Source organism: Passer montanus, unplaced genomic scaffold (genome assembly GCF_014805655.1).
Source record: "Passer montanus isolate IOZ18808 unplaced genomic scaffold, ASM1480565v1 scaffold98, whole genome shotgun sequence".
NCBI classification, from domain to species: domain Eukaryota; kingdom Metazoa; phylum Chordata; class Aves; order Passeriformes; family Passeridae; genus Passer; species Passer montanus.
In genome coordinates, this window is record NW_024375256.1 from 907,880 (window position 1) to 935,742 (window position 27,863).

At 64.9% G+C, this 27,863-nt stretch overlaps 7 protein-coding genes across 9 annotated transcripts; 4 read left to right on the forward strand and 3 right to left on the reverse strand.

The window, feature by feature from the left end:
• Window positions 1-1,840: 1,840 nt before the first annotated feature.
• Window positions 1,841-7,271, forward strand: TERF2 (telomeric repeat binding factor 2). 3 transcript variants are annotated; one of them, XM_039696445.1, is made up of 11 exons: window positions 1,841-2,075; window positions 2,160-2,255; window positions 2,594-2,724; window positions 2,903-2,989; window positions 3,501-3,647; window positions 3,802-3,978; window positions 4,018-4,328; window positions 4,733-5,119; window positions 5,579-5,664; window positions 5,915-5,964; window positions 6,383-7,271. In XM_039696445.1, exons 1-11 carry the CDS (start codon window positions 1,889-1,891, stop codon window positions 6,539-6,541), a joined length of 1,818 nt encoding a protein of 605 aa, XP_039552379.1. In that variant the 5' UTR covers window positions 1,841-1,888; the 3' UTR covers window positions 6,542-7,271. The 3 variants fall into 3 exon arrangements, with proteins under 3 accessions (XP_039552379.1, XP_039552380.1, XP_039552381.1); XM_039696446.1 differs by having other exon boundaries at window positions 3,504-3,647; XM_039696447.1 differs by having other exon boundaries at window positions 1,842-2,075; window positions 4,889-5,119.
• A 91-nt stretch (window positions 7,272-7,362) lies between these two features.
• On the forward strand, window positions 7,363-9,924 carry TMED6 (transmembrane p24 trafficking protein 6). The gene is made up of 4 exons (XM_039696448.1): window positions 7,363-8,094; window positions 8,799-8,925; window positions 9,073-9,224; window positions 9,340-9,924. The coding sequence occupies exons 1-4, from the start codon at window positions 7,825-7,827 to the stop codon at window positions 9,562-9,564; spliced, it is 774 nt and encodes a 257-aa protein (XP_039552382.1). The 5' UTR covers window positions 7,363-7,824; the 3' UTR covers window positions 9,565-9,924.
• A 120-nt stretch (window positions 9,925-10,044) lies between these two features.
• NIP7 (nucleolar pre-rRNA processing protein NIP7) lies at window positions 10,045-11,830 on the reverse strand. Its single transcript, XM_039696449.1, has 5 exons — window positions 11,683-11,830; window positions 11,464-11,550; window positions 11,252-11,390; window positions 10,456-10,596; window positions 10,045-10,378 (listed from the first exon to the last, which is right to left on the reverse strand). Exons 1-5 carry the CDS (start codon window positions 11,736-11,738, stop codon window positions 10,259-10,261), a joined length of 543 nt encoding a protein of 180 aa, XP_039552383.1. The 5' UTR covers window positions 11,739-11,830; the 3' UTR covers window positions 10,045-10,258.
• A 64-nt stretch (window positions 11,831-11,894) lies between these two features.
• On the forward strand, window positions 11,895-14,590 carry COG8 (component of oligomeric golgi complex 8; the record flags this gene model as incomplete). The annotated part of the gene is made up of 5 exons (XM_039696495.1): window positions 11,895-12,058; window positions 12,236-12,443; window positions 12,536-13,348; window positions 14,018-14,186; window positions 14,319-14,590. Coding segments are annotated over 5 exons (1,581 nt in total), but the record flags the coding sequence as incomplete, so codon positions are not given.
• Window positions 14,552-15,402, forward strand: PDF (peptide deformylase, mitochondrial; the record flags this gene model as incomplete). The annotated part of the gene is made up of 2 exons (XM_039696496.1): window positions 14,552-14,900; window positions 15,165-15,402. Coding segments are annotated over 2 exons (507 nt in total), but the record flags the coding sequence as incomplete, so codon positions are not given.
• Window positions 15,403-15,867: 465 nt separating this feature from the next.
• On the reverse strand, window positions 15,868-19,387 carry VPS4A (vacuolar protein sorting 4 homolog A). Its single transcript, XM_039696497.1, has 10 exons — window positions 19,048-19,387; window positions 18,833-18,980; window positions 18,661-18,722; window positions 18,342-18,461; window positions 18,063-18,219; window positions 17,245-17,393; window positions 17,072-17,153; window positions 16,782-17,001; window positions 16,534-16,674; window positions 15,868-16,254 (listed from the first exon to the last, which is right to left on the reverse strand). Exons 1-10 carry the CDS (start codon window positions 19,385-19,387, stop codon window positions 16,153-16,155), a joined length of 1,521 nt encoding a protein of 506 aa, XP_039552431.1. The 3' UTR covers window positions 15,868-16,152.
• A 1,356-nt stretch (window positions 19,388-20,743) lies between these two features.
• On the reverse strand, window positions 20,744-27,497 carry SNTB2 (syntrophin beta 2). Its single transcript, XM_039696564.1, has 7 exons — window positions 27,029-27,497; window positions 23,143-23,353; window positions 22,565-22,775; window positions 21,993-22,135; window positions 21,669-21,865; window positions 21,421-21,602; window positions 20,744-21,269 (listed from the first exon to the last, which is right to left on the reverse strand). The coding sequence occupies exons 1-7, from the start codon at window positions 27,456-27,458 to the stop codon at window positions 21,177-21,179; spliced, it is 1,467 nt and encodes a 488-aa protein (XP_039552498.1). The 5' UTR covers window positions 27,459-27,497; the 3' UTR covers window positions 20,744-21,176.
• Window positions 27,498-27,863: the final 366 nt, after the last annotated feature.

Genomic DNA, 27,863 nt, shown 5'->3' on the forward strand with positions numbered 1-27,863 from the left:
GACTCCAGGACTCCCTTTCCTCACCTTTGTGCAAAAATGAATGAAATTGCCCAAAGTCCTACAACTTGTGCAGGGCCAGCGGGACCTGCTGAAGTGGCTGGCACATCACCTGGAGCTGTGTGGAACACGGGGCCCAAGTCACCTGTGTGTAACCCAGGATTTCAGCTGCCTGAGAACCACGGGATTCCCTGGCCAGGACAGCCAAGTCCTCCTGCGAGCAGGACTGGGGCTGATCAGCCCCTCCCTGGACGGAGGGGACAGAGCTGAAACCCCGGGCTCCCCCCTGCCACCTCCTCCTGCTTCTCCTGACAGAGGCAGAGCAAAACCCCTCTGCCCACGGATATTCCACGTGGAAAAGGGTTTGGCCCAGAGCAGGGCACGGGTCCCTCCCCTCAGCCCAGGAGGCAGCTGTGGGTATCCTCCAGACCGTGTCCTGCTCCCACCCTGCTCCCCAGGCAGTGCCCCTGCCCGGCTGACCCTTCTGCCTCACACAGATTATTTCTGTCTTCCTTTGTTTGCCAATAAAAATCCCTCCCAGTTTTTCTGTTTTCCATCTGACACACGGATTTTTCCCATGTGTTTCCTCCTCTGCTGGCCTGGGGCAGAGGGAAGGGAGGATCCCGGATCACCTCACGCCAGAGGAATTTCCACGTGCTTTTCCATCTCAGGTGAGAGAGCGTCCAGGACAGCGTTAGGAATGTCCCCCGGTGTCCAAGCAGGACACCCCAGAGCGGCAGAGCACCAGCCCAGGACCCCGGGGATCAGCTCGCCAGGGCCCTCGCCTCCAGGCACCAGCTGTGCTTGGGAGTCAGCGAGATCCCAGGGAAAAAACTCAGAATTCATTACCCAGCTCCGAGTGCCTGCGGGACACCCCATGCCCCGAAATGCCGCCCGGGGACCCGGGTGGCTGCTCGGGGCCAGGGGCATTGGCAGGCGCTGCAGCACAGGGCACCGGAGAGCGGGCCGTGTTCGGAGCACCACGGAAAAGGCAAACCCGGGCTGGCACTGCCAGGGTGGCACTGCCAAGGTCGGGTGACACACCCGCTCAGGGTCGCAGCGCTCGCAGGTGGACTCAGAATTCATTACCCAGCTCCGAGTGCCTGCGGGACACCCCATGCCCCGAAATGCCGCCCGGGGACCCGGGTGGCTGCTCGGGGCCAGGGGCATTGGCAGGCGCTGCAGCACAGGGCACCGGAGAGCGGGCCGTGTTCGGAGCACCACGGAAAAGGCAAACCCGGGCTGGCACTGCCAGGGTGGCACTGCCACGGTCGGGTGACACACCCGCTCAGGGTCGCAGCGCTCGCAGGTGGTCGCTTCGCTGATGTGGGTCCGGTCGGATGGGCAGCGGGCCGACCCGAGCCCCCGGGACCGGGACCGGCCGTGCCCCCAGGACCGGCCGTGCCCCCAGGACCGGCCGTGCCCCCAGGACCGGCCGTGCCCCCAGGACCGGCCGTGCCCCCAGGACCGGCCGTGCCCCCAGGACCGGCCGTGCCCCCAGGACCGGCCGTGCCCCCAGGACCGGCCGTGCCCCCAGGACCGGCCGTGCCCCCAGGACCGGCCGTGCCCCCAGGACCGGCCGTGCCCCCAGGACCGGCCGTGCCCCCAGGACCGGCCGTGCCCCCAGGACCGGCCGTGCCCCCAGGACCGGCCGTGCCCCGCCCGCACCGGTTCCCGCCGGGTCCCGCCATTCCCCTCCCGGCCGCCAGAGGGCGAACAGCGCTTACCGGCGGGATTGGCGCGGTGCACGCCGGGAGCTGTAGGCGCGGCGGAGTTTGCGCGACGCACGCCGGGAGCTGTAGGCGAGGCGCCCGCTAGATAAAGCCGCGCGCCGAGAGTCCGGCGGTGTCGCGTTGGCGTCGTCACTTCCGGCGCGCTGCGGCCTGGAGCGATGGCGGCGCGGCGGCCGGCGCGGCGGGACCGGGACCGGGACTCCGAGCCCGAGCGGGCCGGGATGGCGGCGCTCCCCGAGAAGACCGTGAACGGCTGGGTCCTGCAGTTCTACTTCCACCGGGCCATAGAGGCGTACCGCTCCGGGCGCAACCGTGATTTCCGCCAGTTCCGCGACATCATGCAGGGTGCGGGGGCCGGGCGGGGAGCGGCGGGGCCGGGGGGCCCGGGCCGGGCCGGGCCGCGCCCCTGACCCGCCGTTTGTCCCACAGCGCTGCTCGTGCGGCCGCTGGACAGGGAGCCGGACATGGCGCAGATGCTCCGCATAATGCAGCTGCTGTCGCGGGTCGAGGAGGGCGAGAACCTCGGTAGGTGCCCCGCGGGGCCCGGGGCTGCTGCAGCCCGCTCTGCCCCGTGCCGGGTGTCCCCTCGCAGAGCAGGGCCCGGGGCTGTTCCTGGCTGTGTGCCCAGAGCAGCAGCCGGGGCTGGCAAAGCCTGGTGACTGCTGGCTCCTCAGGGCTGCCAGAACGCTGCCCTGGCTGCGGGCTGGGCACCTGGCACGGCCCCAGGGCTCCCCGAGGCTGCTGGGGGCAGGCAGGGCAGCGCCCCAGCCCCGTGGGGGGCATGGCTGGCACCCGTGCAGGTGGGTGCCCAGCCCTGCAGGGAAGGGCTGGGACCCCCAAGTGCAGGGATGCCATTCTTGCAGACTGCACCTTCGACAAGGAGTCAGAGCTGACCCCCCTGGAGTCGGCCATGCTCGTGCTGGACTTCATCCGTGAGGAGTTCTCCGTGGCTGACAGGACCATGGAGGCCGTGCAGAAGATGGTGAAGGAGGCTGTAAGATCTTCTTCTGTCTCAGTGACTGCGTGGTGCAGCTTTTCTCTCGTGTGGGTGATGCTGGGAGCTGCCTGGCGTGTGGGGTTCCCTCTTGGCAAGCTCCTGCCTGCAGTGCTGGGGGAGTTCTGAGGGGAAGCTGCTCCCTGTGCCCTGCTTCAGTCTGTGCTTTCCTCTGCAGGCCATTGTTGTTTGCATCAGGAACAAGGAGTTTGAAAAGGCCTCTGATATTGTCAAGAAGCACATGGGGAAGGAGCCCAGAAACCAAGTGAGTCCGTGCTGGAATGAAGTGGGAGCTGCTGGTGTGCCCAGAGGGGTCTGATGTGTCCTAGGAGGTTTGGGGTGGAGGCCAAAATGGAAACAATCCCTCTGGAGTGCTGGTGCCCGAGTGCTGCATGTCTGCATCGTCACCTTGGAGCCCCTCTGTCCCTCAGCTTTCCTCACACACTTTCCCTCACACAGGCATCACCATCTATCCCCTGGTGAGCCTCCAGCTCACCTCCCAGCAGGTTCTGGGAGCAGCAGGAGCTCCCATTCCTGCTCCTGCAGGGAGCCTGGGCACTGCAGCAAGGAGCATTCCTGAAATGAGGTGGTTGTGCTGCTGCTTGGCTGCTGCGCTGTTCCTCTGGCCTCTTCCCAGGCTCACCAGGGGTTAATTGTTGTGCTGGAGAATGCCAAGCAGGAAGGACCCAGTCCTTGTCCCGTCCTTGCTGTGGCTGTCAGTGCTTCCCCTGTCCCTGCCCACTGTTCTTAGCTGACCCTGTCAATCTCCTCTCCAGAAGAGGAGGAATGAGTGGCTGGCTGTCATCCGGGAGAAGAACCCCTCTCACCCAAAGGTCAAAAACTTCTCCTACGAGGACTTCCAGCAGAGCATCTTCGAGTTCCTGCAGGGCTTCGTGGACGACTCGGAGCCGGCGCTGCTGAGGGTGCGTGCCCACCCCGCTGCCAGGACTGAGCCCTCAGGGGTGCAGAGGGGCACACAGGTGCTTCCATCCCTGGAACGCCTTTGGGAGGGGATGGAATGGAATGGGAACGTGAGGAGTCACCTCTTAATGGTGCTGTGCTTTTTCTGTCTTCAAGCTGCTGAAGAAGACTTTGGATTCGGAGCACAAAGACAAACCCTCGCTGGGGACGTCGGGGTTTGCGGATGGGCTGGACGGCCAGGCAGCAGCTCCCGAGGCCTCGGGAAGGGCTGAGGGCCCAGCCAGAGCTCCCGAGGCCTCGGGAAGGGCCGAGGGCCCAGCCAGAGCTCCCGAGGCCTCGGGAGCTCTGGCTGGGCCCTCAGCCCCTCCCGAGGCCTCGGGAAGGGCAGAGAGCCCAGCCAGAGCTCCAGAGCCTGCAGGAGCAGCAGACGACCTGGAGGGAGCTGCCAGCCCTGCAAAAAGGGCAGCTGGTCCCACAGCAGCTCCAGAGATGATGGAAGAAGCCAGTGGCCCTGCAGCAGCTGTGGAACCTATGGAAGCACTCAGTGACCCAGCAGCAACACCTGAACATTTAACAGCAGCCTATGATATCCCAAAGGGAACTCCAGAGCCCATGGAAGTGGCTAAAGAACCAGCAGCAGCAGCCCCAGAACTGCCCAGGGTGTCCACCAGGGAACCACAAAGGTGGGCAGAGGAGTCTGGCTCTGGGTTGTGGATGCAGTTGGCCTCAAGTTCTCTTCCAAGGGGTAATCCCCTGTGTCCAGGCAGCTCCTAATTCCCCAAATGCCTGCCCAGGCCAGCCCAAAGGTGGATCCTGGGAAGGGTGCTGAGGGTTTGGTGCTGCAGTGACCAGGGAGGGGGCGGTGCTGGGAATGGCACAGGCCGTGGAGCAGGAAGGTGTGTTCCCCAGCCCTGGGGCACTGTGCCATGTGGGAGGGAGTGCTGCAGGGCTGGGAATGCCCCTTCCGTGGATTTGCACTGCAGGGCCAGGAGCTGGGGATGCCAGTGGAGGGCGAGGCTGCATTTCGGGGCAGCAGAGCTCCCTTGGTGGTTTCCCTACAACCCTCCTGGTTGTGTTTATTTTATAGGCAGCCCCCTGGAGCTGTAACCTCGTGTGGGATTTCTGTTCTGAGAGAAGCTTTCAAGATCCTGTCAGACTCCGGGGACCCGGACGCCCTTTTCAGCAAACTGGACCAAACAGACTTGCCTTCCCCCAAGCAACTGTCTCCTTCTGTATCCCACAGAACCAAGAGATGCAGAGAAGTGGAGAATCAAGCTTCTGAGACCTCAGAGCCTACTGAAATGCCCCATAAGATCAAAAACTTGTTCAGCATAAGCAATCTGATCGTGGAGTTGGATGGCTCGTCCAGCAAGTCGAGCGAGTGCCCCGACTCTTCCCAGGAGCACGTGGTCTCTTCTGCTTCCAAACCTGCTCCAAAGCAGCCTGATGAGCCCATGTCTGCCCAGAGTGAGAAGTATGGAGCCCCTCTCGTGTGGTATTGTCTGCTCTGTCCCCAGACTTGTCTTGCTGATGTTGGTAGCCTGAGCACCAATCCCCTGCCCTGTGTCTCAGGATGAGTGTTGACCTTGCCTGCCAGCCCGTGTGGAACTGGGCCCAGCAAACCCTCTCCTTGTGGCTTTAAAATTAATTAGGGGTTAATGAAGAGGAGAAAATGATCAGGTCCTGCTGCTAGTGAGGTGCTGCAGCTGGTCCTGGCAGGTGATTCCAGTACAGGGAACATGTGTTTTTCCAGAATTCTCCCAGCTTCAGCATCACTGGCCCGTCTGTAGGAGCATCCTTCTCTTGCTTCCCACCTCTTAAGAAATACAGTGTCCAGAGGCTGGCTCTGCTTGCTGGGTGGCCCTGCACCTGCTCCCCAGAACTCCTTCTCCTGAGCCAGTAGCCAAAGTAAGTGACTCTCACCTAATTTCAGGTCTTTCCAAGGGAGGTGGAACAGCTCCTGTGGCACAGAGGAGAAGGACAGTTGGAGTGATGAGGATGAGCTCTTCGCAAATGCAAGTATGAGAATCCCCTGGCAGGGATTACCTGTGCCAGTCCTGGCATGGGGGGTCACTCACAGGGGCCTTGCTGCTGCCTGGGTGACTGAATTTTGAAACCAGAAATCCAGTGGAAAGGCTGGGATAAAGGAACTGGGGTGTATTGCCTGTCACAGGGTGCTCTGGCTGCACAGCTCAGCAGTTAAGCCCTAGGCAGGGAGGTCTGTACCTCCCAAATTATGGGAAATGTAACTCTCTACCTTGTTTTCCAGCATTACTTGAGAAAAGCAAAGCCTCCAACATCTCCAGCTCCAAGAAACAGGTATGTGGAGTATTAGGTGCTTCCAGCAGGCCCTGCAGTGGGGCTGTGTCCCTACAGCCTCCATGACAAAAGAGGCTGGAGCTGTGCCTGTCCTGCCTGCAGCACACTGGGGATGTGCCTCAGGTCCCTTTGATGGCTTAAAGCAAGGTTTGCCAAATTCCCCTCGTGCTGGAGAGGGTGTTGTTCAGGTGAGGGACGCACACCTGGCAGCTGTTACTCAGGAACAGGTCCCACGTTGGTGCCACAGGAGCTCTCCTGGCCCGTAGGGAGGCAGCTGCTGCAGCACATCTGCAGTGCTGGAGTGCTGTGTGCAGCTGCCAGGACCTGCCTGCCTGCCCTGCCGTTCCTGGCACGCGTGGTGAGGGAAGGAACTGGCAGCAGGCTCTCTGCCATGCAGCTGCTTCCTTGCTCTTTGCAGAAATGGACCATGGAGGAGAGCGAGTGGATCAAGGAGGGGGTGAAGAAGTACGGAGAAGGGAGGTGGAAAACCATCTGCCTGAAGTTCCCCTTCAGGAACCGCACCTCGGTGATGATCAAGGATCGCTGGCGGACCATGAAGAAACTGGGAATGCTCTGAAGCTGGGAGCCACGGGACCTTCTTTTTGGTTTTTGGACCTTGGTTTGGTTTTTGGAAGCTGGACAGGAGTGCAGTCTGTGCCAGTGTGGCAAGGCCCCCTGACACCAGAACCATGACTGAAAGGAACCCAGGAGCCGTGTGCTCCAGCTGTATCTGCTGAGATCAGAGTGCTGCACATGGCAGTGGCTGTGCAGCCTCTCAGCATGAATTTAGACTGAGACTTCCTTGTCCACCTGACCACTGCAGCAGTTTGCTCTGCTCAGGTGTGAGCAGAGGATGATCTCCTAGGTGACTATTTTTTTGTGTTTGCTGTCTGTTCAGTGAATCACTTGTTTCATCTGTTTGCCATCACTCCCTTGTGGAACAGGCACCACTGAGTCCCAGCACTTCTGTGGGGAAGAGATCCAGGCAAGAGCATCTACTTGGGGTCTTTTTTTTCTTTTTCTCCTATTCATTAATGGGGGAAAAATGTGTGAGGAGAAATTCCTCCCTTCCAGCTCTGAGGCTTTAAAAAGCTAAAATTACTTTGTGTTTCAGTACTTGGAACTGTTGGTTGTTTCTATGCTAAAATTTTTAGTTCTGTCTGATTTTGGTCATGTTTTCTTTGGACTTTTCCTGGTAGTATCCTTGCTGTGTGTGAGCTCCAAGGGTGCCACATGTTCCTGCCTTCCAAGTGCCAAAGCTGGAACGGTCATTTGTAAAATAAAGCTCCTTTCCTGTTTAATATCAAGAGTTGTGCAAGTGTGAATTTCTGCCTGGTGGGTGGAAATGCAGCAGAGGGGCATGGACTGCCCCAGGAATGTGGGGCTTTCCCTTCCCCTCGGGGGGTGCTGGGTCGGGAGCAGCACTGCCCTGGAGCTGTGACCCGGGAAACAGGAGTCTCTGGATTAGGTCAGGGGTGATACAATTAAATTTAGTTTCCAAGTTTCTCTTGGCTGCTGTCCAGCAAGCCAGGGCTGGGAGAAGTCTTGTCTAGAACAGCTGCTTCCCGCTCTGTCCTTCAGCTGCAGGTGCTGCACTGCGTGTCCCTTGTCCCCTGGCTGTGGCCATGCACTTTCCACCCCTCCTGTAAATCCCTTCCCTGGAGAGCCCTGGGCAGCAGGAGCACCAGGTCAGAGATGAGGGCCACTGCTGGCCAGTGGGAGGCAATGCCCCTTGGTGGTGCCAGGCTGGCAGGAGCTGCTCCTGCCTTCTCCAGGGCAGGCTCTTGCCCTGGCAGTGCAGGTGTCCGAGCTGCAGCTCTGCTCAGATCACCTTGAGCCGCGGGCACAGCGGAGCGGTTAATGATTGATCACCTGTGCCCTGCCCTGCCCTGCCCGGCGTGGGGAGCGAGGGCTGCAGCCCCGGGGAGCAGGAGGATGCTGCTGCTGCTGCTGCTGGCTCTGCTGGGCCCCGCTGGCTGCCCCAGGACAGAGCCCCTGAGCGGCTCCAGCCAGGAGCCGCTGTTCCGCGGCGCCGACCGCTACGACTTCGCCATCGTCATCCCCGCGGGCAGCGTGGAGTGCTTCTGGCAGTTCTCACACCAGGGAGGCAACTTCTTCTTCAGCTACGAGGTGAGTGCTGGGGACGTGTCCTGGGACGTCGCTGACACAGCCAGGGAAAGGCTGGGCTGGACACCCCCTGTGCTGGTCCTGTGGCACATGGCACCTCGGGGACTGTGCCTTTCTTAAGGTATATCATGGAATTCTTTGGCTTGGAGGGATCTGAAAGCTCATTTCCTTCCATCCCCTGCCCTGGGCAGGGACACCTTCCACTCTCCTAGACTGCTCCAAGCCCTGCCCAGCCTGAGGGTTGACAATTGCAGGGATGGGGCAGTCACAGCTGCTCTGGGCACCCTGTGCCCAGTTCTCCACTGGGATATTCTTCCCCACTCCCACAGGGAAGAATACCTTCCTAAAATAACCAATCTAATCCCTATCTGTCATCAATCCCATGCATTTTTTAAACTACCTGGTTTAAGCCCATGAAGGGGTGCTGGGAGCTCTGCCCTTCACTGCCTGGCCAGAGGCTGTGGCACGGCCGAAGGCCCTGGCACAGCGTGTCCCTGAGCTGTGCCCTTCCCACAGGGAAACTCCAGCCCTTTCATCTCCTGTTTACACTGGGCTGCCTGAAGGAGAGCCAGGGCAGAGCTGTGCCTGGCAGTGGCAGCTTTGCCCCGGCTCTGTGCTTGGCACAGCTCCATCCCCAGCACGACAGTGACCCACAAATTCACACATCAGTGACCCACAGATTGCCCTGGGGTGTTCCCTGCCTCCAGGTCCAGCGGGCCACGGGGATTGGCAACAACAGGAACATCCTGGTCACAGCGAGAGACCCCAATGGCTTCCAGCTTGGAGAGTCCCAGGACGTGCGGGGACAGATCAACTTCCCCACCAAGGACACAGGTGAGCCCCAGCCCCTGCAGCAGCTGAGCCTGCCCAGCCAGGGCTTCCCAGAGCTCTGATTGCTCCTGCGGGGGCAGGATGAGGGCACTCGGGACGTGCCTGCCTGGGGCCTTTCCACCAGGAACCAACAACCCCTTCCCTCTGCAGGTTTCTACCAGCTCTGCCTGGACAACCAGCAAAACCACTTTGGCTTAATGCAGGTGTATCTCAACTTTGGTGTGTACTACGATGACTTCAGCATGGAGCACAAGCAGCCAGCAGAGAGGAAGGAGCTGAACGACACCCTGGATGCAATTGGGGTGAGGGTCGGGGGGGCCATAGGAGAGCAGGGATGGGCACGTCCTGCCCAGGACACTGAACAGGGCTGAGCTGCAGCTGAGTGCAGCCCTGAGCATGGCTCTGCCTCTCCTGCAGATGAGCATCCAGAGGCTGCAGATCCACACCTTCCACATGTGGCGCTTCTACAACTTTGCCCGGATGAGGAAAGGGGCTGATTTCTTCCTCCTGGAGTCCAACTACAACTACATCAACTGGTGGTCCATGGCCCAGAGCTGTGTCATTGTCCTCTCCGGGGTGCTGCAGCTCTGCTTCCTCAAGCGCCTCTTCCACGCGCAAACCTCGGGCAGCCAGAAGTGCTAGAGCAGGGCAGGGACCCCCCTGCAGAGCCAGCTCACCTGGCTGCCACTCTGTCCCACCACAGAGCTGGAGCAAAGGCTGGATTCTGCTTCCAGGAGGAGGTTGGAGAGTTCTCCCTGCTCCTGCCTCAGCTTTAGCCCTGGCATCGCCCCAGGAAAAGTCAGAGGCCACACTGTCACCTGTGTGCTGTGTGGGTTTGTCACATCCCTGCCCACTGTTAGTGTCTTAATGGGCCTTTTCTACCAGACTCCCAATAAAGGAGCCCCCAGCAGAGTCCGGGGAGCGACTGGTGCCTGCTAAAGCCATCCTGCCTCTGTGAGACTAAAAGCTGCTGAGCACTCCCTCCCCTGAAGCTCATCCTCATGCTCTGAGGCTCCCCCAACCTCATCAGTGCCCCCAGACACACCCCAGTGTGTCACATTCCCCACAGGAACAGCAAAGATTGATTCCCCCAAACCCCCACACCAGACAACAGGCACTAAAAAAAGGATCAGGCTTTATGTGACAGGGCTGGGGCCAGGGCCCCTCCTCCTGCGCTGGCAGCAGCCCCCTGAGGGCTTTGGGGGCTCTGTGCTGGCAGCTCCCCACATTTCCCTCCCACTCTGGGTGGGCCTCCCGCACCCCCAGTGCAGGACCAAGTCCATTCCAGCCCGGAGCACTCACAGAGCAGAGGGTCCCCGGGGTGCCCGAGGCTCCCTTATGTCAGCGTGTCCTCGTTCCGCACGTACTCCCCGACATCAGCCTGGTGGAACACCACGATGGCCAAGGGGTCGACCTTCCGGCACTCCTGCGTGGACTTGGCAGCCACGCCGAAGCCCTGGGGGCGAAGGGGAGGTGAGGGAGGGTCGCCCAACCCCTATCCCCCCCGTGGGGCTGGCGGGGCCAGGCGCTCACCAGCGGCACGTCGGCCATGGAGTACACCACCACACCCTGGTACTGCGCCGTGTTCTCCGTGATGCGGCCCAGCCCCGACTTCAGCACGTGGTTCCCGTAGAGGAAGGACTGCTCCGAGCCCGGCTTCACCCACACCTTGTACTGCGGGAGAGGAGCGGGGCTGTGAGGGGCTGGGGGGCTGTGAGAAGCGGTGGGGCTGTGAGGGGTTCTGAGGGGCTGGGGGGCTCTGAGGGACCACAGGGCTGACAGGGGGCAGGGGGCTGTGAGGAGCAGTGGGGCTCTGAGGGGCTGCTCAGGGCTGTGGGTGTGTGAGGGGATGCACAGGGCTGTGAGGGGCAGGGCTGTGAGGGGCCAGGGGTCTGTGAGAAGCGTGGGGCTGTGAAGGGTTCTGAGGGGCTGTAAAGGGCTAGGGGGCTCTGAGGGACCACAGGGCTGACAGGGGGCAGGGGGCTGTGAGGAGCAGTGGGGCTCTGAGGGGCTGCTCAGGGCTGTGGGTGTGTGAGGGGATGCACAGGGCTGTGAGGGGTGGTGGGGCTGTAAGAGGCTCTGAGGGGCTGTGAAGGGTTCTGAGGGGCTCTAAGGGGCTAGGGGGCTCTGAGGGGCCAGGGGGCTGTGAAGAACAGTGGGGCTCTGAGGGGCCGCTCAGGGCTGTGGGTGTGTGAGGGGACGCTCGGGGCTGTGAGGGGCAGGGGAGCTGTGAGGGGCCAGACTCTGAGGCGCCGCAGGGCTCTGAGAGGCCGCTCAGGGCTGTGAGGGGGCGCGGGGCTCTGAGGGGCCGCTCGGGGCCGTCACCCACCTTGGCGTAGGGCGCCAGGAAATCCAGGGCCGTGACGCTGAGCCGGAACTTCTGGGACTTGGTGAACTTGCCGAAGCAGGTGCCCGGGGCCACCAGGCTGTCGCGGGGCACGCTGGCCGCCAGCTTCAGCAGGTTCTCACTGCGGGAGCAGGGCAGTGCTGGGCACGGCCGGGGGCGCCAGGCCCGCCCGGCCCCGCCCGCGCGGCGCTCACCTCAGGTAGTACACGCGGTCCCGGTGCAGCCGGAAGCAGTAGGTGCCATCGGGCCGGTCCACCAGCAGCTGGATGTTCTCCCCGATGCTGCAGGGACACAGCCGTGAGCGCGGCCCGCCCCTCCTGCCGCCGTGCCCGGTCCCGCCCGATTCCCGGTGCCCATCCCGGCCGGTCCCCGTCCTGTCCCCGTGCCCGCTCCCCCCGGTGCCGGTCCCTTACTATTTCCCGAGCTTCTCGAACACCGCCCGCGTCTCCGCCTCCGTGAGCGGCCGCATCTCCCGCGCCGCGCACGCGGGCCGCCGGGGCCGGAAGTGAGCGGACCGGAACTGGCGGTAGCGGAAGTCCCGGACCCGGAACCGGCCGGCCCGGAGGTGACGCGGCGGCCGCGGCGATGGCGGCGGCGGCGGAGGAGGCGCGGCTGCTGGCCTGGCTGCGCGGCCCGCCACGCCGAGACGCGCCGCCTGGCCTTCGAGCACTACCGCGCCTTCATCCGCTCCGCCGAGTGCACCGGCCGCGCCGGCCGCGGCTTCGGCGGCATCGAGAGCCGCCTGGGCAGCCTGCTGGAGCGGCTGCCCGCGCTGCAGGACGCCTGCCGGTGCGGGACGGGCAGCGGGCGAGGCGCGGGTGGAAACGGGGAGGAAGGGCCGGGGATGGGGAACGAGGGGTGCGGAGCCCGCTGCGGGGCGGGCCGGCTGGGACTGGGCGGGAGGCAGCGCTGGGAGCGGCCGGTGGGTGGGAGGGAGCGCTCTGCTGATGCCGTGCCGGCCCGCAGCACCTTCATGCGCGATGCCGAGGCCATCGCCTGCAGCCGGCGCATGAACAGCCTGACCCTGAACCGGCACACGGAGATCCTGGAGATCCTGGAGATCCCGCAGCTCATGGACACCTGCGTCCGTAACGGCTACTACGAGGAGGCGCTGGAGCTCACGGCCTACGTGCGCCGGCTGGAGAGGAAGCACAGCAGCATCCCCGTCATCCAGGTAGTGAGCCCCGTGCTGTCCCCCCTGTGCTCCAGCAGACCCCCGGGCTGCCCCTGCCCCGTGCAGCTGGCTGAGGGCCCCCTGCTCCCCAGGGCATCGTGGAGGAGGTGCGGCAGTCGGCGCAGCTGATGCTGAACCAGCTGATCCAGCAGCTGCGCACCAACATCCCGCTGCCCGCCTGCCTGCGCGTCATCGGCTTCCTGCGCCGCATGGACGTGCTCACCGAGGCCGAGCTGCGCGTCAAGTTCCTGCAGGCGCGGGACGCCTGGCTGCGCGCCACGCTGGCCTCCATCCCCGACCACGACCCCTACGTGCACCTCACCAAGACCGTCGAGGCCTGCCGCGTGCACCTCTTCGACGTCGTCACGCAGTACCGCGCCATCTTCTCCGACGAGGAGCCGCTGGCGCCGGGCGAGGCGCCGGGCGAGGGGGCCATCTTCCACAGCTGGGTGCTGCAGAAGGTCTCCGAGTTCCTGCGCACGCTGCGGCGCGACCTGGAGCGCGGCGTGGGCGGCCGGCTGGACTCGCTGCTGGGGCAGTGCATGTACTTCGGGCTGTCCTTCAGCAGGGTGGGCGTGGATTTCCGCGGGCAGCTGGCCCCCCTCTTCCAGCGCGTGGCTGCCGACGCCTTCGGGAAGGCGGTGGAGGAGACGGTGGAGAAGTTCCGGGAGGAGATGAATTGCTACACGCTGATCTCGGCTCCGGCCGTGCTGGGGGGCGGCGCAGGGGTGCCGGTGCCCACGGCCCAGCCTGGGACGCTGCAGCCCCCCATGGTGCTGCTGGACTTCCCACCCCTCGCCTGCTTCCTCAACGGGCTGCTCGTTGCCTTCAATGACCTGCGGCTCTGCTGCCCCATCGCCCTGGCTCAGGACGTCACCACCTGCCTGGACAGGGCCCTTGGTGAGGTGAGTCCGGGGCATGGAGCTGGCACTTGTCCTGGGAGAGCACGAGCTGGGTTTGTTCTGAGTGGGTTGGGAAAGCTCCTGAGATCATCCAGTCCAACCACTCCCCCTGCACTGCCAAAGTCCCCCCTAACCCGTGTCCTCAAGTGCCACATCCACACAGCTGGTAAATCTCCCTGGGGATGGGGACTCCACCACTGCCCTCTGCCAGGGCTGCACACCTCTTTCCCTGGAGAAATTTTCCTTATATCCATCTTAAACTTCGTGTGGTACAACTTGAGGCTGTTTCTTCTTGTCCTATCCCTTGTTCTTTGGGAGCAGATCCCAGCCCCACCCCGGCTGCCCCTCCTGTCAGGGAGCAGTGGAGGGTGAGAAGGTCCCTCTCAAGCCTCCTTTTCTCCATGGTAAGCCCCCCCAGCTGCTCCTTGTGCTTCAGCTCCTTCTCCAGTTCCCTTCCCTGGACACACTCCAGCCCCAGTGTGTATCTGGGAGTGTCCAGAACTGACCCCAGGATTCCAGGTGTGGCATCATCAATGCCCAGCACAGGAAGATGGGCGCTGCCCTGGGCCTGTGGCCACACTGCTGCTGGTGCAAGCCAGGTGCCCTTGGCCTCCTTACCCCCCTGGCACGTGGCTGTCATCAGGTGACCTCTCTGCCTCTCTCTCCCCCCAGGTGACCAAAACCATCCTGGCCTTCCACCGTGCTGAGGAGGCGGCTTTCAGCGGGCGGGAGCAGGAGCTCTTCACCCAGTTTTGCACAGCCTTCCTGGAGGACCTGCTGCCCTACCTGAACCGCTGCCTCCAGGTGCTGTTCCCTCCAGCACAGATTGCGCAGGCACTGGGTGAGAGCTCAGGCTTTGGTTGTCGTTGCAGGGAGGGGACACCCACCCGTGGGTGGTACTGAGTGTGCCCTGTCCTGCGCTTGCCCCTCCGTGGGGTCTCGTTGCCCTGACCCCTCTCTCCCCATCCCCAAGGTGTGCCCCCCACGCAGCTGCAGCGTTTCGGCCGCCTGGGCCGCATCGACGTGGCCGCTCTCAGGGAGCCGCTGGCTTTCCTCCTCCCGCCAACACCGGGCGAGGAGCAGCCGTCCCCGGAGACCGCCCCGGACCCGGACGGGGAAGACGCAGCCGTGCCCACCGAGCCCCCGGAGAGCCCCTGCGGGGAGGCCGCGCCGCCGGGAGCCCCGGTGGCCACGGGCTAGGCGGGCTGCGGCGGGGCCCGCCCGCGGCACCGGCGGGAGCTGGGCGGCCCCGAGCTGCGGCGGCTGGCGGCGGCGCTGGCGGCCGGGCTGCGGGAGCGGCCGTGCCTGGGGCTGAGCGCTCCGCAGCTCGGCGTGCCGCTGAGGGTGTTCGCCGCCGAGCTGCCGCCCGCCCGCTGCGCCCGGTACCCGGCGGCGCTGCGCCAGGCGCACCGCATCGAGCCCTTCCCGCTCCGCGTCCTCGTCAACCCCGCCCTCCGCGTCCTCGACACCCGCCTCGTCACCGGCCCCGAGGGCTGCGCCAGCATCCACGGCTTCTCCGCCTACGTCCCGCGGCACTGGGCCGTCCATGTCTCCGGTACGGACCGGGTGGGACCCTGCACCCGCCCCTCCCTCACACGGGCCCCTTCTCTTACACGGGTTCCGCACTCTCTCCCGGTTCCCCCACTCTCCTAATTCTCTGATGGCGTCCCTGTTCTCTCACGGATCCCACCACTCACAGATCTCACCACACGCAGGTCTCCCAAGCTCACAGTCACCCTATTCTCTCACAGCTCCTCCCACTCTCATTCGGGTTCCCCTTTTTTCCCCTAATCCCAACCCACCGCTGCCCCGGGCGCAGGTGTGGACGAGCTGGGGGTGCCGGTGAGCTGGGAGGCGTCGGGCTGGGCCGCGCGGATCATCCAGCACGAGATGGACCACCTGGATGGGATCCTCTACATCGACCGCATGGACCCCCGCACCTTCACCAACGTGGGCTGGATGGAGCTGCTGGACTGAGCCCGGGGAAGAAACCAGCGTTCTTTCTTCTCTGGGGCTTCCCCTCAGCTTTATTGCAGCAATACAGACCTGTGGCCTCAGCCTGGCTCCGGCCCTTCCTGCCCACGGCTGTGCACAGGGAGGCAGCGGGCTCCTGCCCACGCTGCCCTGGGCACTGGGAATTCCTTGTGGGTCTAGGAACAACCTGCTGTGCAGGGGAGGGGCAAAGGGGGATCCTTCCCTCTGGGGCTTGTTTGGGGCTCGTGGGCACAGCACAGGGGGCACTGGGATGGGGTGGGGGGCAGCGAGGCTGAGGGGAACCCAGGGACTGCACAGGGGGGCATGGGGGGTGGGGAGGTGGGTGCCACCAGCTGGTGGCTGCTCCAGCCAAGCAGCCCCCTGCAGGCACAAATCCCTGTCTGGGATGGCTGGAGTGTGAGGAACCCCCACCGCCTTGGACAGGCAGAGGCCTTGGCTCTGGGTCATTGCATTTTGGGGGACAGGAGGTGGGGCTGGGCTGAGCCCCCTGGTGCGGGCAGAGCCTTGGGGCGTGGCTGGGCACCAGCTGAAGCACTCAGATTGTTTTTATTTTCATATAAACAAGACAGAACCCAAAGCAGCATTAAGTTAAAAAATAAAAAAAGAGCAGGAAGAAGAGTGGAGTGCAGCCAGGGAGAGACCCGGCCGCCCAGGCCATGCTCAGACCCACCCCCCGTAGTGTGACCCCCCCGGGCCGTGTCCCCGCGGTGCAGTGGGGCAGGAGGGAGCGAACAGAGTCGGTTTGGCACGGCCGGGGAGGGGGGCGCAGCAGGGCCTGCAGCTGCCCCAGCCCCACAGCCCCCACGCCCCCCTCAACCTTCCTGTCCAAAGTCCTCCGTGAACTTCTTCACCTTGAGGAGATCCTCGGCATTGACGGTGGGGCGGGTGGTGGCCAGCGAGCGCAGCATGTCTGACTGCAACATGGGCGGGCACGTGGCTCAGACCAGGGCATGCGATGGGCACCCCCGTGGCAGTGAGGCACCTTTGCCCCATGGCAGCAGCACTGACCACGGGTGGGAGCTGCCTGGCAGAGCCAAGGCCCTTTCCTGTCACCCCTCTGGGGGGAGCTCAGGACTGCAGGGGGATCGACTGGGGGTTAGTGTCCACCCCCAGGAGCCACAGCCCTGCCTGGCCCTCAGCCTGGAGAACCAACGGGGAAGTGGCCAGGCCAAAGGCACAGAGGGGACACTTACCATGCAGACAACGGGCTCCATCAGCTTGTCACTGGGCACCTCCATCCAGGTCATCTCGTTGGCCCCAGGGTCACCGGGCGAGCACGGCGTCAGGAGATCATCCACGATAGCACCGGGGGTGGTGCGGGAGGGGCCGCGGACCTGCGCAGAGCCGGTGGCGTGTGGCATGGAGCTCGGGCCGGGGGGACAGCAGCCACAGTGCCCTCCCCTCCCCAGGAGCACCCCGGGCCGTGGCAGCCCCCACTCACCCTCTTGAAGTGCGTGGCGGACTGCACCTTGCGCACGGGCTGCATCAGGGCGTCCCGCACGATGATGCTGATGTCGGCCCCCGAGTAGCCGTCGGTCTTGCGCGCCAGCTCCTGGATGTTGGCGTCCGTCAGGGAGTGCGGGGTGTTCCCCAGGTGCAGCCGGAACATCTGCGCCCGCGCCGCCTCCTCGGGCAAGGGGATGTAGATCCTCTTCTCGAACCTGGGGATGAGGGGTGAGCCCCAGTTCCAGCCCTGCTGGGGCTGCCACGAGGGCTGCGTGTGGGGCTCACCTTCTCCTGATGGCCGAGTCCAGCACCCAGGGGATGTTGGTGGCACCCAGCACCAGGATCCCGTCGCTGCTGTTTCCCACACCTGCAGGCAGACGGCTCAGAACAATCTCCAGGGGTTCTGTGAATGCCCGGGTTCTGCCTGCCTCCCATCCCTGGCACGGGCCCCCACCCACCCTGCATCTGCACCAGGAACTCGGTCTTGATGCGCCGGGCCGCCTCGCTCTCGTTCTCGTTGCGGGAGCCGCACAGCGAGTCCACCTCGTCGATGAAGATGATGGAGGGCTTGTGCTGCCTCGCCAGCTCAAACAGGTTCTTCACCAGCCTGGGAACAAAGCAGGGGATGGGGTCCCGGCTCAGAGACCCTCCTCAGCAGCACCACAGCAGCCCCACGTTCCTCCCATTCCGAGAATCCCACACTGGCACCAAGTGCCACACCAGTGCCACACCAGGGGCTGTGCAGCCCTTCAAGGGGCTGTGCTCCCCCTGGGACCCTGCTGGAGATTAAAGTCTAATTACAGAGTATCACAAATTAATAATGTAGAGTTAATTTCAATTATGACTTGCTCACAGCTTGGCAGGGGTGGGCTCTCCTCAAAGCTCGCTGTAAGTGAGCTGTAAATTAATTCTGAGCATGGACAGATGGGAAACTTTCAGGTAAGAGCTGCAACTCTGGAGGGCCCCAAAGCTGCCCCAAGATGAAGCATGAGAGCAGTTAATTAAGACAAGGAATCAGAATCCAGTTAAATTAGAGTTAGAAGACCCCAGCTTCAAGTCGCTGTTGGACTGAGAGGTCTGAAAAGATGAGGGGGCACACGCTGTGAGGGAAAAGGCCCAGGGACTGCTTTGCTCAGACTCCCTCTCTGAAGGCACCAGCTCCCAATTCTTTAACAGCCCCATTATTGGGGTTCCTGGTGCTGGTGGCCCCTGCCCCAGCCTGGCTGGCCGGAGCACCAGGAGCCAGGCTGTGGCCATGTCCCCACTGCCAACTTACTTCTCACTCTCCCCCAGCCACTTCGACGTCAGGTCAGAGGACGACACGGAGAAGAAAGTGGAGTTGTTGGCCTCGGTGGCCACGGCCTTGGCCAGGTAGGACTTGCCAGTGCCAGGCGGGCCAAAGAGCAGGATCCCGCGCCAGGGCGTGCGCTTCCCTGCGGCAGAGACCGCGTCAGGCCTGCCCATCCCTGCCCAGATCCCTGCTGGGATCACCCACAGAGCCTCCCAGGAGGCTGTGCACCTCCTGCACAGCCCCTTCCCACCACCACTGCCTCACCTGTGAACAGGTGTGGGAACTTGATGGGCAGGATCACGGCCTCCTTCAGGGCTTCCTTGGCTCCCTCCAGCCCGGCCACGTCGCTCCACCGCACATTGGGCTTCTCCATCATGATGGCACCTGTGAGGGTGTGACTGCTGACATGGCCCCACAGAGATGGGCACAGAGAACAGAGAGAGCCAGCCCCAGTCCTGCCTCCCCTGAGCACAGCAGCTGTTTGGGGTGAGCAGTCCACAGGAACCCACCCCACAGCCACCCCTTGACAGGGCTGTCAGTGAATCCCTCCTAACCCCAGAGGGTCCATCACAGCCTCTCTCACCCATCAGCTGCTCCTGCAACTTCTTCTTCTCAGGGTTCTCTCCCTCGCTGTCACTGTCACTCCTGGGGACAGGGACAGGGTTCAGGAGCGGGACTGGCACTGCTGTGGCAAGGGGGGTGCCGCCAGCTCCGCGGCCAGACAGGGCACGCCTCGCCCCCCGTCCCCCACGCACCCCTTGTTGTCATTCTGTGCCTCCCTGACGGGCCTCTTGCCGTGCCTGTCCTTGCCCCGCAGGTACTCCTTCAGCTTCTCGGCGCGGTCCAGGTACTGCACGCACTTGGCTCGGATGCTCTCCTTGGCCTTGTCGCTGTGAGCCTCATCTGCAGGGAGCGCAGCGTCACCCGCAGCCCCGCACGCCGGCCCCCCGCGCCCCCCGGCCGCCCTCACATTTGATGGCGTGCAGGAAGTACTCCACGGCGTGCTGGTACAGCCGCAGCGCCTCCTCGTAGTTCTTGGCCCTGTCCTCCTCGGTGGCTTTGGTGACCAGGTCGATGGCTTTCTGCGGGGGCAGCGCCGTCAGCACCGGGCCCGCCGGAGCGCCTCCCCGCCGCCGGGGCCGGCCCGCACCGCGGCCCTTCCGCCGCGCCCACCCCGCTCCCACCAGCGCCGGGGCTCGCGGCCCCGGAACGGCGGCGGCGGCGGCGGCAGCGACTGCGCCTGCGCGCGGCCCCGCGCCCCCTGCCGGCCGCGCCGAGGAGCGCGGGGAGCCCCGCCCATCGATAGGCATGGCTTATTAAAGCTCCGCCCTCTTCTATTTATGTGCGTGTGAGGGCGTGGCCTCTCGTGGGCACGCCCACAACGAGACTGTATAATTTCTGTGGGCGTGGTTTTGCATAGCTCCGCCCCGGGGAGCGGAGTGCGCGCGAATTCCCCAAAAACACGTGAACAGAAATGTGTGTGTGTGTGTTTACATATGTTTACATGTCTTTATGTGTGACTGTGTGTGTTCTTGAGTGTTTACATGGCTTTGCGTGGGCTTGTGTTCATGAGTCTTCACGTGTGTTTGTGTGTACAGTGTGTGTCTGAGTACTTACATGTTCACGTGTTCATGAGTCTTGTTCATGACTCATGGTCATGAGTCTTCACATGTGCCTGTGTGTGCACTTGTCCACGTGTTTGTGTGTCTGTGTGTGTTTACATGTTCATGTGTGTCTGCGGGTATGTTTTTGTGTCTGTTTGTGCCTGTTCACGTGTGCCTGTGGGTGTATTTATATGTTCACATGTGTCTGTGTGTGCGTTTGCCCATGTGTTTGTGTCTCTGTATTTACATGTTCACGTGTGCCTGTGTGTGTATTTACATGTCCGCGTGTGTCTGTGTGTGCGTGCCCGGGTGCACACCCCGTGTGCCCGGTGTTTGCACACGTGTTATTTCCCCGTGCACACACACCCCCAAACACCTGTGCCCGCTGCTGCACCCACCTGCCCACAGCTGCGCTGGCCCCGCTGCCCCTGCTGGAAAAGCTGCCCCAGCCCCCCCAGGAATGCCCACAGAGACCCCGCCCCAGCTCCCCGGGGATCCCCCCACCCCTTCCTGGGACCCTCATTCCACCCCCCATCCCCTCACCAGACTCAAAATGAGACCCGGAGCCCCTGGAAAAGGCAATCTGATATAAATAGCGATTTACAAAGAATACAAAAATAGAAGGAGGGGGGGGCAGCACCCCGAGCCAGCACCCACAGGACCCCAGAGCCCCCCAGGAGCAGAGAGCCGTGCAGGGTCTGGCTGGGGGGTCTGGGGTCCCGGCAGGACGGGGAGCCCTGGAGGCCCACCCCACTGTGGCCCCCCAGCCCCCGGGTGTGGAGCTGCCCCAAGGGGAGGGAAAGTACAAAAAGCGAAAAGTGCATCAATCTACGTGTCCTGCCCCGGGACCCCCGGGAGGGGCAGGGGGCTGCGGCTGGGGAGGGACAGCCCGGGGGGGTCCCTGCAGCCCGGCCAGGGCAGGGACACGGCGTTGGTTCAGCCTTTGGGAGAGCTGGGGGGCACTGCCGGGGGCAGGGAGGAGGCCGAGCCCCAGGAGCAGGACCCTGGGCCAGAGCACCCCCTGTGCACCCCTGGGTGCCCCCGCTAAGACAGATGTGTCCCCCCACCCTGAGCAGGGCGTGGAGACCCTGTCATGCAGCACAGGGGGGTCCCGCAGCCCTGTCCCGTGTGGGGACAGCGTGCCCTCTCTGGGGGAGCCCCCAGGCAGGGGGACACCCCTGGAGGTGGGCTGGGGGCACCGGGGGTCCCCCGGGCGGGGGGGCCGAGCTGGCCCCGCCCCAAGGCACAGGCGGTGAGATCAGCGATGGCTTCAGCCCCGGGGGTCACAGCTGGTGTGTGCGCCCCGACCCCCGGGCACGGGGGCTGGCAGCGCTGCTGTGGGGCACGGGGGCTCCCCCCGCAGCCGCCCTGCCGCGTTCCCGGCAGGATCAGGGCGGCGAGCCCGGCCCCAGCAAGGCACCGACGGGGCAGGAGAGGTCGGGGGGCCCGCTGTGACCCCCGGCTGGCTGGTGACAGGGCGGGGGGGCTGGGGCACCTATGCCAGCAGCCCCATGCGGGTGACTTTGGCCGAGAGGAAGGTGTGCAGCACGAAGACGATGGGCTTGGGGCAGGAGTGCAGGTCCAGCGCCTGGGGGGAGACGGAGAGCGCGGTCAGCCACATCCCGCTGGGCATGGCGGGCTGGGGGCTCCGACCGGCCAAACCCAGCCAGCCCGGGCAGCTGCAGGGACGGGGCAAAGCAGGAGGAAGCAGGGGGTGAGCCTGTCTGGCCCCTCCTCACCAGCTCCCCCTCAGGGCCCCCGAAATCCAGGTAGAGGGTCCTGATGCCGTCGTCCGCGGACATCTTCAGCCGCTCGTAGGGGTAGCGGAAGAGCACGCTGGAGCCCGGCTCGTCCCGCGAGATGGTGAACCCGCCCTCGTAGTGGATGGAGAGCTGCACCTCCTGCCCGGCCAGCGTGCAGCCTGCGGGCACAGCGGCGTCAGCCCGCGGCCCCGGCGGGCACGGCAGCCCGGCCCCGCGGCACTCACCCACGGTCACCTCCTGGACCAGCTCGGCGGCGGCGTGGCAGCCCTGCACCAGGACGCGCGTCCACGCCGACAGGTCGCGGTGGGTCTCCACGCGGAACACGTGCATCTCCACGCCCTGGCGAGAGCCCGTGCGCGTGGCGAACGTCAGCTCCGAGCCCAGCGCGGGCGAGCGGCGCCCCGAGCCCGAGTGCACCAGCCTGGAGGGGAGCGGATGGCGGGGTCAGGGTGCGATGGCAGTGCCACCACGTCACCCCATCGGCGTCCTGGTGCTTCATCCCTCCCTGAGGCACAGCCACGGCCCGAGGGGGCCCAGCCCCGGCTCACCTGGTGGCCACCAGCGGGTAGCTGTGGCAGGGCGAGGCCCAGGCGTCCCGGGTCCAGGGCATCCCGTCGTACAGCAGCAGGTCCTTCTCTGTCACTGCCATCAGCACCGGCCGCCACTGCTGCCGCCCGCCGTCCAGGCGTGCCTGCAGGGCACCAGGGCACCGTGAGGGCACAGCCCGGGCACCCAACCCCTGAGCCCACGGCCAGACGGACCCCAAGCCAGTGGCTCATCACTGCCAGGCAGCACCCACAGCACTGCCATCCTGGGAAGCCAAGCTGGGAGCAGCCCCCAGGGGTCCTGCCCACCACACTGCCAGGGCTGGCTGCAGCTCTCAGGCGGGGAATTCATGGAGTAGGGAGGGTGTGATGAAGGGTTCCATATGGAAAACCCCAGTGGGAGAAGGGACAGAGGGCACGGGAAATGCTGCCATCACTGGGGCACAGCTGGATGGGAGAGCAGCAGAGCCAGAGCCCAGGCTGGGCTCTCTGGCTGCATCCCGGTGCCATCCCTGGCACATTCCCTTGGCACTGCTGTCCCTGGGAGCGCCCCGGCACACCCCAGCAGTGCGTACCTGCTCGGCCAGCCAGGCGATGTGCTTCACCTCCCGGCCGCCGGCCGCGGGGCTGCCCGAGCCCAGCGTGGCATTGAGCTCGGCCAGCACCTGGGGCAGCAGCGCGGTGATGTTGGCGTGCAGGGCGCTGAACCAGGCGTGGGCCGTGGCCGTGTCCCGGCACCGCAGCACCAGCGTGTTCCGGCTGTCCGGCGAGTGCAGCTCGATCAGCCTGCGGGGGACACACGGGGACAGGGCCCGGGGGACAGCAGCGCTGAGTCAGCCCCGCCTGGGCCCAGCACAGCAAACTGGCTGCACTGGTCAGGGGCTTCCGCTGCGCATTTCCACCCACCAGGGCCTTCAGCCCTCGTTCTAAGGCAGAGGGGCTGCCAGGGGTCTGGGAGGGAACATGGCACAGCCCTGGCCCCGGCCAAACCCTCTGCAGTGTCCTTCCGCAGCTCCATGGGCAAAGCAGGGGGTCATGGCCTCAGCGAGGGGCAGCCCCCAGCGTGTCCATGGGGTGCAGGGTCCCTCCCACTGGGCAGACCCAGTCCTGTCCTGGGGTTCTTGGGGAGCAGGATCTCCCCACTGGCACCCACCTGTTCTCCAGGTCGGGCATGCTGAGGTTCCGGGCAGCGAAGCACATCTTGAGGGGGATCACCTTGCGGTCACGGGGGCCCTGGTGCTGGGGGGACCCCGAGTCCTCGCTGCCGCTCAGGCTGGGGGACTGCGGGGCCGCCCCCTCCCACGGCAGGTCTGACACCAGCGACGGCTTCTTGATGTAGGGGGTCACCTCCCGCATGAACTTCACTGTGGGGAGTGGGGACAGTCAGGGCTGGGGAGGGTCCTGCACCCCCCACCACAGCCCTGGGCCCCAGGGTTTATCTGATAGGGTGACGTGACCTCACACACCAAGGCTCGGAGGGTCCTGGGGGTCCCACCCTGTCCGGGTCAGGGATGTCCCAAATGAAGGACGGGGCTGGCAGCTCATCCCGCTGCCGGCGCGGGGGTAGGAAAGGGAAGGCGCCACAGGACAATGGTGCTGGGCGGGAGGTCAGGCTGCAGCCCATCCTGGTCCCATCCTGCCTGCCGCTCTCGGAGCAGCCAGGACCGTGCCCGCCAAGTTTCCAGCACTGCCGCTCACGCCCCGACGGCAGCAGGGTGAGGAGGAGGAGGAGGAGGGTGTGCAGCCAAAACATGCCGGCTCCACACGCCTCTCCAGGCCGGGAAGGAAGGAAGGAGGCACCAGCTCCAGCTCCTGCTCCCCCCGGACTGTCCCACCCCAGCACCACCCCGCTGACAGCAGCCCTGGACCCCCGCCCGGACACGGCTCTCAGCCACGGCCAAGGGAGGGACGCGCTGGGGACACAGATGGGGCAGCGAGAGGGAAAACCCAGCCGAAACAGCAAATGGGCTGCACCGCACTGGGAAGGCAGTGGTGAAAGGATCCTGGAGCCACAGCCAGGCCCTCTGCAGCGGGAGCAACACTGGTGGTGGGGCCCAGGCTGTGCCGCTGCCAATCCTTCACCGCGGGGCTGCCGGGAGGGAACGGGGAGCGAGGATGGGGAGCGGGCAGCAGACACCAGCCCCCCGCCTTCCCACCGGCTCTGCTGAGCCACGAGGTGCTTGCCCTTGCTGTGGGCAGCACACGAGTTAATATTAGCTGCCGCCGCGCTGATCCCGGGATTACCGCCGTCCCCGCACCCCTAATCCCGCGGCCGGCCGGGCCGGGAGCGCCGCGGGCAGAGCACGGCCGGCAGCTCCCGCTGCGGGGCCGCTCGGCAGATGTTTGCCAGATGTGGGCAGCTGCCTCCAGCACGGCCAGGGAGCTCAGCACGTGGGGCTGCAGCTCAGAGCGCTGCGACCCTGCGGTGCAGGCACTGACCCGATGGAGGCAGGAGGGTCAGAGGCCACCTGGGCAGGCAGCAGCACTGGAGCCGGGGCGCTGTGCCAGGGCAGTGTGGGTGCCCCGTGGTGGATGCCCAGGACTGTGTCTGCCCGTGGTGGGGGCAGCAGAACTGGCTCCCAGTTTCCAGCGGGACGCATCCACGGCGCAGGCAGGACACGGAGCACCGTGTGCCAGCACAGGGTGGGGGCAGCTGCAAGCACCCCTTCTGCTGCTGGCGAGGCGGTGGCCAGCACACAGCAGAGGCACCGGCACCCCGGCACGGCGCTGCCGCCCCACCCACGCGCTCGCCGCAGAGGAAGCCCAGCTGCCGCTGCGCCCCTCGCCTGCCCGCCGCAGGAAGGCGGCTGCTGCACGGCCCTGCCAGTCCACACCAGGGCCGAGCCCCTGCACCCAGCAGGCAGCACCACCGCCTTTCCCCTGGCAGTGCCCTGGCAGTGCCCTGGCAGTGCCCGCGGCCGCACTGCGCCCGCAGCTCCCCGCGGGGCGGAAGGGCTCCCTTCCCCCAGGGCAGCAGCCGGGGCCCGTGGGTGCCCGGGGAGGCGCTTGGCGTGGGCCCTGCGGCCAAACCCAGCCCCAGGGTGGGCGACCAGCCACACCGAGATGCCAGTGCAGGGCTGGTGGTTTCCCCTCCACCACTGGCACAGAGCCTGGGAGAAGCTCTGGCACCTGCCGGGGTGGTCACAGCTCCAGGGCTGTGAGGAGGGACGGGGCTGGATGGCATGGGTGGCACGGCCAGTGTCCCCCACCAGCTCCTCCCCAGGGCCCGCTGGTAGCAGCTGAGCACCGGATGGTCCCACCACGGCCACCGGACCAGCCGTGCCAGCACAGTCAGGGGGAATGGAGGGGAAAGGAAGGGAAAGAGAAAGGGAAAGGGAAATGAAGAGAAAGGAAGGGAAACTAAGAGAAAGGAAGGGAAATGAAGATAAAAAAGGGAAAGGGAGGGAAAGGGAAAGAATGACAAAGGAAGCAAAAGGAAGGGAAAGGAAAGGAGGGGAGAGGAAAGGAAGGGAAAGGAAAGGAAAGGAAAGGAAAGGAAAGGAAAGGAAAGGAAAGGAAAGGAAAGGAAAGGAAAGGAAAGGAAAGGAAAGGAAAGGAAAGGAAAGGAAAGGAAAGGAAAGGAAAGGAAAGGAAAGGAAAGGAAAGGAAAGGAAAGGAAAGGAAAGGAAAGGAAAGGAAAGGAAAGGAAAGGAAAGGAAAGGAAAGGAAAGGAAAGGAAAGGAAAGGAAAGGAAAGGAAAGGAAAGGAAAGGAAAGGAAAGGAAAGGAAAGGAAAGGAAAGGAAAGGAAAGGAAAGGAAAGGAAAGGAAAGGAAAGGAAAGGAAAGGAAAGGAAAGGAAAGGAAAGGAAAGGAAAGGAAAGGAAAGGAAAGGAAAGGAAAGGAAAGGAAAGGAAAGGAAAGGAAAGGAAAGGAAAGGAAAGGAAAGGAAAGGAAAGGAAAGGAAAGGAAAGGAAAGGAAAGGAAAGGCGTCTGCCGCCGTGCCCGTGGCGGAAGCGAGGGACAAACACAGCACGGGGCTGAGCTGCTGTGGGACAGGATCAGACGGGCAGCAGCAGCAGCAGGAAGGACGCGCTGAGCCGGGCGCGGGTCCCGGGGCCTCTCTCTGTGTCCAACAGCAGCCACAGCACCGAGCCTGACCCCACTGCCACCTCGGCCCCCGCGGCACCCAGCCGTGCCCAAGCACCTCGAGCAGCTGTGCTCTCACCAGGGAGCCCAGCCGTGCCCCCTCATGCCACTGAGCGTGCCAGGGGCGCGTGGCACAGCAGCAGCACCGTCCTGTACCCTGTGCCCAGCGGGCACCGTGCCCACGGAGCAGCCTCACGCAGGCAGGACAGACGGACGTGCCGGGACGCCAGGACAGTGTGTGTGGCACCACAGCCCACCCTGACCCGCGGCACAGGGCTCGTGGCTCGCGGTGCCCGCGGCACCAGCCCCGTGCTGCCGGGCTGGGCAGGTCCTGCCCGAGCTTGTCGGGCTGCCGGGAACAGGTCGGGCAGGAGCCGGTGGCTCCGTCAGGCCAGTCCCGGGCCAGCTGTGCCGCGGGGACACCGAGCCCGCGGGGAGGCTGAGCCCGCGGGGACGGGCAGACCCTGCACCAGCCCTCCCCGGGGACAGCCTGGGCACTGTCACCAAGGACAGGGGACAACCTGCTCAGGGGGACGCCGCAGCCAGGGGACAGCAAGTCCATCCTGGGGGACCCCGAGTCTGTCCCCGGGACCCCAAGTTCATCCTGGAGGAACACAGCCAGCGGAGAGCCTGTCCTTGTCCCCAGCTGGGAGGGGTCCCCAGCGTGCCCCAGAGGGAACAGCCCGACCCGGGGGACACCCCAGTCCCTGTCCCCGTGCCTGGGCCCCCCGGCTTTGGGGACTGGAGGGACACACAAACGCGCCAGGAGTGGGGTGGGGGAGTGGCGTCCCACACCCGGAAAAGGGACCCAAGGGGGGCCCGGGAGCCCGGTGACAGCGGCAGGGAGGCGTGGGGGGAGCCGGTAACGGCGGGGGAGCGCCAGGGCGGGGGACGGGACAGCACAGGGGCCCGCAGCGGGGATCCGGGGCGAGAGGAAGGGCTTGAGGCGTTACCTTCGAGGATGACCTCCCTCCCGGCTCTCTTCAGCGCCTGCACAGCTTGATCGTGGGTGGCATCGCGGAGATCGACGCCGTTAACAGCGAGGATGGCGTCGCCTAAGCGGAGCGCTCCGCTCCTTTCCGCCGCCAGTCCCGGGAAGATCCGTGAGATCAGCACCGGCATCCGATTCTCCCGACCTCCCTTAATGCTGATCCCGAGCCCTCCCGCCTCCGCTTTCACCACCCGCACCCTCCTCACGCCGCCGGGTGCCGCCGCCTCCGCGCTGCCGTTCACCACGCCGTTCACCACCGACGGATCGCCGGTTCCCGGTTCCGCCGTTAAGCTCAGCGTCTCCCCGGTCAGCTCCGCCGAGACGCGGACCCAGCGCTCCCGCAGGAGCAGCTCCAGCAGCCCCGTTTTGCAAGCCCGGGTCCACACGGCCATGCCGCCGCCGCCGCCGCCGCCGGTCACCGGGTAAGGGGCGGGGCCTGCCCGGGAGGGCGTGGCCTTCGGCCCCGCCCCCGCCCGCATGGCGCGCCGCGGTAGGCTCGGGGGCGCGGGAGGACGGGGTGGGGCCGCCCCGCCCCCGCCTCCGCCGCCACCAATCAGAGAGGTGGCGGCCAAGGCGCCGCCGCTGCGATTGGTAGCGCTGGAGGGCGGGGCGTAGGGAGCCACGCCCCCGCTCGCCATGTCTGGCGCTGAGATTTATTTGGCGCGCTGCGATTTATTTCACGAGCTAGGCTTTAAATCTCCCCGGTTCTCCGGGGATCCCCGAGCTCTCTCCCTCCATCCAAGGGAATGACGCTTCCCTGCCCCATGCAACACCCCCAGACCCCCGTCCTCAGGGAA